Here is a 9985-nt window from a genome sequence, read left to right on the forward strand (position 1 = left end):
TTTATGTAAACCTGATGATGTCCAGCAACATGACGTTACAGGATGAGAGGACTGTTTGCCACTGAAAGGAAACAGACACCTGGAAGAGGCTGGTGAATCTTCTGGACCACACAGAGCTCTCATTAAAAATGAATCAGTAAAGGATGGAGATGGTTGGAGAGGATCGATGTCGCGTGCAGCTGGAGAAGAAAAAAAATCATGCATGCTCAGCAAATCCTGCACTACTGTTTGCATGCTCGCCTTCCTTCCTGTCCCGCCCATTGGTCCCTGTTCCTGTGGGCTTTGCTCCCAATCCCACCCTGTCCTGTCCACCTCCTTCCTTCCTGCCTTCATCCTGTTCCTCCCCTCCTCCTCTTTCACTCAGCTTCCTCCTTTCCTGTCCTGTGAAAATTCACAGCCAGTCATAAACATCACTCTTGACACACACACACACACACACAGATGTAACTCTTCAAAGCGGTTTTGTGACAGCTGCTACTGGTTTCTCTCCGATGTAAAACCACTAACGCTGTCTTGATTCTTCAGTCAGAGGTTTTAGCTCAGCTGAAGGGTACTCGTCCAGACGGAGACCCCCTGGAGCCCTGAGAGCCCCGCCCTCTCAGCACCACTTGGTTTGGTCATCTGATTAGATCGACTTGACGTTACGGTAGCATGATGACCTTTTCTCGGGCCCTCGTCTTTTAGAGAGGCTCTCTGACTGGACTGGTGTCCCTAAAACACAGAGGGGGTTTACCTGGTCTCAGAGCACTCATTTTCCAGCGTGTAGGTTTCCATGTTTTGTAAAACCACCTCCCTGAGTCACTTTGCGGTGCATGCGAAGCCCTGAGTGAACCAAGTAGGTGTTACTTGGTTCACTCAGAATTACTGTGTCAGATGTTTCTGCACCAACATCAGGTCGAAAGATCTGAAACAAATAGTCAAATTGAATTTATAAGTCTGTACATCCCTGCACAAAATCTTCTTACTAACTGTCACACAATGGCCGTGGAAAAATCCTCCGATTCCGATTGGCTGGAAGGTGCGCATGAAACTTTGGTAACCTGGCAACATAACTGGTTTGTTTTCAGTTGTAAACTGATGTGCCACTTTAATGCATGTGAATGAGGAAACAACCTGCAGGCTCATTACGTGATCCTATTACAATCATGGACTTTAATGCTTGTCAGGTGTCATCCATTACATAAGACATGAAAGCAAGACACCACCTGACATAATAACCAATTGGCCCAGTCAGTTTTATTCCTTCACAAAATCTCAAAACGTTTCACAATCCGCCCAGAAACCTGATGAAAGACAACATCTGGGTGTTCATTAAGTTATTTCTACATTTCGTGATTTATCTCTGCTGCTGATCTGCTGCCCGGTTCAGCTGAATGCGGATCTGCCTCAGTGGAAAGTTTGAGTCACTTTAAAAAGCACACGGCGATGCAGCAGGAAAATCACGGCTGGAGCAAAACAAAAGCCTGAGGTGAACCGAGTCGTAACAAAAGAAGCCGGCTGGGAGTCAACAAGCATGCGGGGAAACAGGCAGAGAAGTGCTGGGTCTATAAATAGACACCCCATTCCCTTATGACGCCTTCAAGTGCTCCTCGTAAGGCTGACCTACTTACATCTGTGGAGGCTGGGAATGAAACTTAATGCTAAAGGCCTTCGGGAGAGTAATGAATAAAAATGGCTGTTCTGAGAGCAGTTACTACTTGGTCTTTTTCTGCGCTGAAGTGACACGGAGCTGCTGCGCAGGAGGAAGAGGAGGAAACACGCATGACATTAACTGACTGTGGACGATGCCAGGACGCGAGTGAAAAGCACAGCAGACTCCAGGCTGTGCGTCATGCACCTGCAGCACATCACAGGCTCAGCCCCCTTTGACCACCAACCTGATGTCCTCGAAGAGCTTCAGCTGCTGCTGTGAAGACATTCAGAACATTAAAACCTGCTCCACTGTGCACATTTACAGCGGAGAGCTACTGACAGCCAGCGTCACAGCCTTGCATTTGTTAGCATATTTGGCTGAAATCTGTTAAATTAAAAATGTTCATTCATATGACTTTGTTAAACTTTAATGAATTACAAAGCTTTTCAGTTTGCTGCTGTGTAACCGGCAGAATGAAGCAATGCAGTGCAGACCTCTCAACCTGAACTCAGTTGACTGACATTAGGAATGTTTGGAGGCAAATCATAGCCAACGTTTCTTCTTCGGCTGTCCTGTCTTCTTGATTGCTTTCAGCAGTTCTTGCTTTGTCCAGCCTGTGAGGGACAGGTCTTAGTGGCTAAATGCAGCACTGTGTTCACCACATAGTTACAAATGACCAAAACAGTGAAGCTGTGGGCCGTAAAAAAGCAAAAGGAGGTGCTGAAAGACGCTCAGACGCTCCTCGGAGCTGCAGGGTCGAGCGACCCCAGCATGAACTACTGTTCATATGGAGATACCGATTACAGCAGCACAACAGTAATGTGACACTGACAACTGACAGCGAGTTAACTGTGACTGACAGGCTCAAGCAGCCTTTAAGAATCTGCTCAACCTTACCGAAATGTACAGAAACCAGCGGCAGCTATAAGAACAACACATCCAGACGTCTAAAAATGCAGTCTGCATTAACATTTAATATGAAACTAAAACAAGATATGAAACTAAAACGTGCAAACTCTTAGGGTTCTTTAAAATTTGCTTCAAGTGGAGTTTAACACACTGGCAAACAGCTGAGTCACAACGTGCACTGAATTCCACAAGCTCTCTGTGAAATCAATCATGTTTACCGCCGTGTAATGTCAATTATGGCAACAGTCTCTATGCTTACTGCTCCATAAAGGTCATATTTTGGCAACTGGGTCATTTCCCGCTCCTACCAACCAACCAGTGTTTATGCTGTAGAGGGAAATACTGGAAAGACTGCAGGTCTGTGGAAAAGCAGGCCACACCCTCTGCTCTGCACACACTCACACACTCCGCCGCCCATATGGCCTCAGGCACACGGAGTGTAAGTGTAATCACACACAACACTGAGTCACCATAGAGACCAGTTCGGCACAGACCTGAAGTGAAGTCATGTTTGGATGTCTTGGGCTTGTAGAACCACTCATCTGACGTGCATGTAGAGAGCAAACTGGGCCAGAGCTCAGCCTGTCTGAGGCTTGCAACACACTCACCAGTAACAACAACAGAGCAGTTTGGGTTTCACACTTTCTCCTTTAATGGCAAACATGGCTGAGCACAAGTCGCCGTTCGGTTTTTGTGAGGCTATAATTCATTGCAATGCAGAGTTTGTGCACTTAAACCAATAGCTAAACTGTCTCGCTGCAGCCTGATTTTAAAGGTGTGACATTTTGGGTTTTTGGGCAGGTTTTTGTCACACATGACGGATGAATCGTAACTTCTGTAGGTGCTGATGAGGCATCTGGTGCCGTACCGCCTCTGGTGCCAAGTTCGCATCATATGAGGAGGAAAAGGAGGGACAGCAAAGGTTTCCATGGTTACAACTTCCATGTTTTTCACAGCATCAGGGCGGTGACTGCCAGCGTTACTGATAACAAGTGTAATTGGCACTCTGAATGGAGAGTTAGCCAGCGGGGAGTTACAGCTGTATGACAGGCCGGGTTAGTCAGGCTGCAAACGTGGCTTCACTTTGAGTTGCACTGAACAATGGAATCTGGCTGAGCTCACAAAGCGGAATATTTCTGCGTGTTTGTGGGAAATTGCTGTCTCTACTTCCCATTTAGATATTATCCTTATCCTGAATTCCACCTTATGGTGCACATCATGCATGTTTTCCCTCCAGCCCTCACTCACCTTTCTTCCTCTTCAAATCTTTTCCTCTTCAAAGGATTTATTTATTTATTTGGGTTTATTTTACTTTTAGCCTTTTAATACCTGGCGAAGGACTTCATACAAAAAATAGCCCAAACTGTGGTTTATTTATAGATGTTTTTTTCCCTGAAACACAAAAAACAAAGAAAACAAATACAATTTAGTAGCAGATAAATCAACGTTAGATTTACATTAGAGCAGCTTGCAAAATAAAAGAAAAACTGCAAAACTTTGCAAATATTATTATTGTTCTCATACTACTGTTTTAAATGTGGTCACGATCTTTTGTGCTTAAAGTACTTCCACACTATTAAAAGACAAATAATAAGATGGATCCGACTGCAGAATCGGCACTTGAAGGCATCACCACTGCGCTCTGCTCTGACAGCCGCCTGCCGCTTGACCTCAGCCGTGCGGCTGCTCAGTAATTCACACCGGTGACAGCACCATATATGGTGCTGGGATGACGGCATCACCGCTTTGCCCTGCACACACACACACACACACACACAGAGGGGAGGAGGGGGGAGGCTGCGGTTGCGCGTTCGCGTCATGGCTTTTCCACTGTGCGCGTCCCCACGGGGCTTTACTACCGGACGGACCATATATGGAGGCTGAGCGTGAGTGACGTGATATGTGTGTGTGAGTGAGTGAGTGAGAGAGAGAGAGAGCAGAAACTCCTGAGGAACTGGAGACACGTTTTCTTTCTCCCACGTAAATTCCTCGAACTGTCTGCGTGTTTTTAAAGCAGAATGTAAACACTGACTGACACCTTCTCACTCTTACTGAACGTGCTCGTGTTGTGTTTACTCCCAACAGTCGATCGCTTCCTCAAACACGTCATCTCCTTGCTGTGCTGCTCAGGACAGAAAACCGGACTCGGTCGTACAGAAGGTCTCATTGTGGACCTGGACTGATGAGATAAAACCTGCTGCCCTGACGCGTCATCAGCACACAACGCAGAGCTCACAGTAGAAAACATTATCACTAATCACCAGTTTATCATCAACAGGTGATCTCTGTAGATACTGTCAAGCACATTTGGTTACCGAGTGTTGTTTAGATAGCACATAGCTGTGGGATAGAAACCATATATAAATAATGTATTGCCCGCTCGCTTGTTGATAATCACCATTAAGAAGATGTAAACTTAACACGTCTGCTAGGACGCATTTATGGGCTTAAATGCGTTCTTAGAGAAGATAAAACCTCCTTCCTTCATGTTTATCAGGAAGAACAAGAACAAGGAAGAGGCCGTAATAAATTCTGGAGTATAATACAAATATTATATTCCAGAATTTATCATGGAATAGGCCTTTAATATTTATCCAGAGTAAATTACAGCATTGGAAATGGTAACATTTGCGTAATAGCTGCAGCCATGAGAGATGATCTGCAGCAGAAGCAGAAATCGAAATAATAAAACGAGATCAACTGTGAGAAAAAAGCGGTAGACAGAACAGATGGTGTGTGTGTGTGTGTGTGTGTGTGTGTGTGTGTGCTGCAGCTACAGCAGGTGTGGGCGGCGCCTGTTTGTCACTAACTGAGGAATGAAGTCCACGTTACGTCAAAGAGGAAATAAAACGCCACCCTGTAACTCGCACGCTCTCATTTCTCTGAGTACAACAGCTGGTGAGCGGCACAAGTCCGAGCTGAGGAAGACTATAAACCAGGAACTAAAGTCTAACTCGGGATAGACAAAAGCTCGTCTGTTTGGTGAAAGTGCCAAAACAGCCGTGCGCAATTACGCATAGAAATATATATATTAAGTTACACAATGAGTGCCACGACCGCCATGGAAGTCAACGCCGAAGCCAGACGGATCCTGGCCGTGTCGATAAGCAAGTTGTACGCGTCCAGGACCCAGAGAGGAGGACTAAGACTCCACCGGAGTCTTCTGCTCTCCATGGTCATGAGGTCTGCCCGGGACATCTATCACTCGTCCCGGGAGAGCGAGGGGACCAGCGGCGCGCCGCCAACACAGGAGGAGCCGATGGACGTCAGCTCCAACCCGGGGGAACAAACCGGGCTGCCCGAGCCTGCCCAGCCTGAGCCCCAGCCGGCGCTGAGTCCTGCCGAGCCGCCCCCAGAGGAGCCGGCCAGCGCGGAGGAGGACAGTGACAGTGAAATGACAGAGGACAAAGAGAACTTGAGCCCCTCCAGGCAGTCCAGGAAACGCCGGGGCAAGGCGTCGGCGGCGCCCGACTTCCTTCCCAGCAAGAGGGCGAGGCTGGAGCCCGGAGAGGAGCGGTATGCGGCCCCACTGGGCAGCTGTCGCGCCGGGGCCGGGGAGTCCCTGGCCGCTTTGTCTCTAAATCGGGTTATACCTGCTTGCTGAACAGATGGAGGGAGAAAATAGCCTCCAATTGGACTTTGAATAGGAGTGATTCTCAGCGTAAACCGTAAGGGCGGTGTGATCCCTTGGCGCGCCAAGGAGCTGACCTACATCGGCGGTCCCGGGACAAAGAGATTACCGGGGCCATGGTGCGAGGTCTCCGTTCGATCAGAGTGTGCCTGCCGGGCTGCTGAAGCCGCCCCCCCCAACACACATGGAGATCAACAAGGAAAGAGAAGGAACTGAAGCAGGCCGGAGGGAGTTACGGGCCACAAAGTTTGAGGAAGAGACTTAAGGGGGCGTCGCGTTTTGTTTTCCCGGTGATTCACCTTCAGTAAAATGAGTCCAAACAAGTGACTGCTGCTGACTCAAAGTGTGTGCATGTGTGATTCAGCAGAGAGCGATGTGAGTCAGTCAGAGGAGAAGCGCAAACGGCTGACCACAGAGCAACACACACACACACACAGACGGGTAGGCCTTCAGGGAATTTCCTGCCTTTGTGCCGGGATGTCAGACTGTAACAGTGAAAGAGGAAGGACAGTTGAGGCAGAGTCGCTGCCACACACACATTCAAATGCTGCTGTGGACTTTGATAAATCGATACTACTGCTTGGGGACTGTCCTGTATGCTGTGCTCACATGGTGCTTTGACTAAAAAAAAAAAAAGAAAAGAAAAAAGTCAGGCTGTCCACATGGTGTTGGAAACCCAGTAATCTAAACTCTCTGTTTATGTCACTGAAATGTTCTGGTTCATGTCTGACCTGTGAAGAAAAAAAAATAATAACATTACCTCACATTCCAGGCTGCTTTTTAAAAAAATGTTTGTATGTTTGAATTAATGGTGTACGATTGTTTGTAATAAACACACTGAAGGGTTCCCAGTCGTCCTGCTCTCTTTGTTCTGAAGTTATCTAAGCTTTAGCTGATGTTCAGAGTCGCACCTTGTTTCCAAATGAAAGGACTCTCGGTCCACGCTGGGCCGCAGTTCACAGGGTCAGTCCTCTGCGAGAGGGAGGCGGTTGGTACAACCCAGCGCCAGTCGGGCTAATCTCATGCTTACCGTTAAGACGCACACACACACAAGTTCAAACAAACAAACAGCTTCCAGGGTTGTACCATTTCCTGTGGATTATGGCAGAATTCTGAATCACATCCTTCCTTCCTTCCTTCCTTCCTTCCTTCCTTCCTGCCTTGCCAACATGACCTGACACTGATTCAGTGAGGGATAATAAAAGAGTTACACAACATCGCCACGGCAGCTGGGGACAAACACTGCTGCTGAATAACACACAGAGAGCAGCAGGTTGGTGTCTGTAGCCAGAGGGGCTCTTCATCGTCATCATCGTCATCACCAGCAGCAGCAGCAGCAGCAGCTTCCTGCCAGGTGACTGGAAGGAAACTACACCCAGAAACTCAACAGCGGTGGTGATGTAGAGCAGGTTGTTCTGGTTGCTCAGGTTGTCATCCTCTTCCTCCTCCTCCTCCTCCTCCTCCTCACGTCTTCTTCTTCTTCCTGACATATGAAAGCAGCATCTGGTCAACAAGGAAAAAAAAAACATTGATATAATGAAAAGGATTCTGCAGTTTAATTAAAGGAACAATTCACCCAAAAATGAAATTTCAGTTATTGTCTATGTAGGAAGAGCTGCATGGAGCCGATTTTTTTAATGTTTTAAAACAAGTTTCACCCGACTTTCCATGAGCAGGGAGACTGAGCAGATGATGATTTAACTTTCATTTTTGGGTGAACTGTCCCTTTAAAGATTCATCCCAGTTTTATTACATCTTGGCTGACAAGGCAAGAAACGAGCAGTGAGACGACCAGTCAGGTTGCAAACAAGCCCAGTCAAGTTTGTTTACGGCACAAAGGAGTGATCCTTTAATGCAACACGGGAGCAGGCAGTGAGGAATCAGTGAGCCATCACAAATGTGGAGGAGTTGAGGCGCTTTAGTTTCGCTCATGATGCAGCGTGAGGTCACCGAGGAAGATCAACAAACTTCCTGAAAGCTCTGTGACCGTTTCATGGTCTCTCTTCACTACCACGTGGGCTTTCACACACCACAAGCACGATGGAAAGTCACATTAAAGATGATTACCGGTCAGACTTTTGTCTTCTCGGTAATTTTGTGAAGACGTAGTGCGTAGAGAAAGTGGACAATGATGACACAGGAAGGAGATAAGAAACGGCAACAGGATGAAAGTGAAGAGGATGATTTTCCTCCCCTTTCAGCTTTATTTTCCCCTGTCTAATCATCATCATCCTCCTCCTCCTTAAGAACGAAGCTTCATCGTTTGCCTTGGAAACAGCAGTTTGGCCAGATAATCTCAGCTCAAGGTGCATTTAATAAACCAACGCAGGCGAGAAGTCCTTCAAAAGCTACGGATGATCACCAGTGGCGAGCTTGTGTGTCATCAGAAGGTTTCTGAGGTCTGCTGATAAGACCGTGTGATGCGGCTGATTCAGTGGAAACAGATACGTCACCGGACTTTGACTTGGCCTTGTTTGTTAAGTCATCATCATCATCCCCGTGTTTGAACTAATGGAGAATATGCCTCTGAGGTCATAGCTCTTTAACTCGTAGGTTTTTTTCCTCTTTGTTGACCTTTAAACTGTCCAGATTTGCCTTTTTTAATCATCATTTTGGAATTGTTAATAGTTCAGTTGTTTCTCAGATCAGCTGCATCTGGCTTTTATTTTGAAGGACTTGGTGACGTTTAAACTAGAAAGGTAACTTAGTTTTACACATCTATTTCCATGGATCATCTTTGTTATCATGCAAACCTTGTCCAGCATCCCACACAGCACTACTTTCCCTATAAATCCACCTGCTGATTAATTTTCCGATGAATGAAAAATGTCCTCTTTCCCTTAATATGAAATAATGTCTGCTGGTTTTAACAAGAATTGATCTGAAGGGGTAAAAGTATGCAGCGTTTCACCAAGAAATAAAACAACAATCAGGCAGATGTCAGAAAAAATAAAAATCTTGGGAAATAAAATCATCATTTTCGCATGCTTTAATCATCTGGTAACCCCACAGTGTGGGGGGATTCCAACCAGCAGGTCGGGAACCACCGCGGTGGAATGTTTTCATTATGACTTCACGAATGTTGTTTTCACATGAGAGGCTCAGCCGCAGTGTGGTTATCACACTGTGGGTGTTAATGCCACCTAATATCCACCCAGATGAGAGCCTTATCACGGCGACCCCGATCTGCCCGCCACGTCTCCAGCTTAACATGGAAAAAATCTGGGTCATATGGGAGTTAACGCCTTCATTTCTAAACTCGTGTACGAACTTGTGTTTCCGATCAGCCGGAGAGGAGACTGAAGTCACGCAGTGGAATGATGTTACCGGGTTTTTCATTTCGCTGTGGTCGCTGCCACAACATAAAAACACCATTTTTGGCTTCTGTTTTGTCAGCAGGTCATATCGATCAATCGCAGCTGAGCATCTGAGATTTGGAGCAGAGGCGAGAGTTTCGAATGGCACAAATCCCTCTCTGTTCGAGTCGTCGCCGAGTCATCAGCACCAGTCGTCGTCTCTTTCACCTTCTGGTGCTCCTGTGGGATGAGGATGTAAAGATCTTCAGCATTGTGCTGTTTACATGACAGCCTTGACGGTCTTGTTTTCAAAGGACTTCAGCTAAACCGCAGATGTGTCACGTTATCAGTCCGCACGATGTGGATCGATTGCATGTGCCACTTAAATGGCTCGGGTGGGATTCAGAGCTGAGCTTCTCAGGCTGTTTGTCTGAAAGGTTACCCACAGCAGCAGCGGTGGTACATTATGTTCCACGCAGCCACTTAAGACCACACTGCATGTCCTTGGGCAGAACA

General features: G+C 46.8%; 1 protein-coding gene and 1 long non-coding RNA gene across 2 annotated transcripts; one reads left to right on the forward strand and one right to left on the reverse strand.

Annotated features, from left to right (window-relative positions):
- Positions 1–348: 348 nt before the first annotated feature.
- Positions 349–1151, reverse strand: LOC124064692. The gene is made up of 2 exons (XR_006844303.1): positions 734–1151; positions 349–381 (listed from the first exon to the last, which is right to left on the reverse strand). It is a non-coding gene; the product is annotated as an uncharacterized LOC124064692 (long non-coding RNA).
- A 4253-nt stretch (positions 1152–5404) lies between these two features.
- On the forward strand, positions 5405–7020 carry ier2b (immediate early response 2b). The gene has a single exon (XM_046373874.1). The coding sequence runs from the start codon at positions 5586–5588 to the stop codon at positions 6144–6146; it is 561 nt and encodes a 186-aa protein (XP_046229830.1). The 5' UTR covers positions 5405–5585; the 3' UTR covers positions 6147–7020.
- The last annotated feature ends 2965 nt before the right edge of the window (positions 7021–9985 follow it).

Source organism: Scatophagus argus, chromosome 2 (assembly GCF_020382885.2).
Source record: "Scatophagus argus isolate fScaArg1 chromosome 2, fScaArg1.pri, whole genome shotgun sequence".
NCBI classification, from domain to species: domain Eukaryota; kingdom Metazoa; phylum Chordata; class Actinopteri; family Scatophagidae; genus Scatophagus; species Scatophagus argus.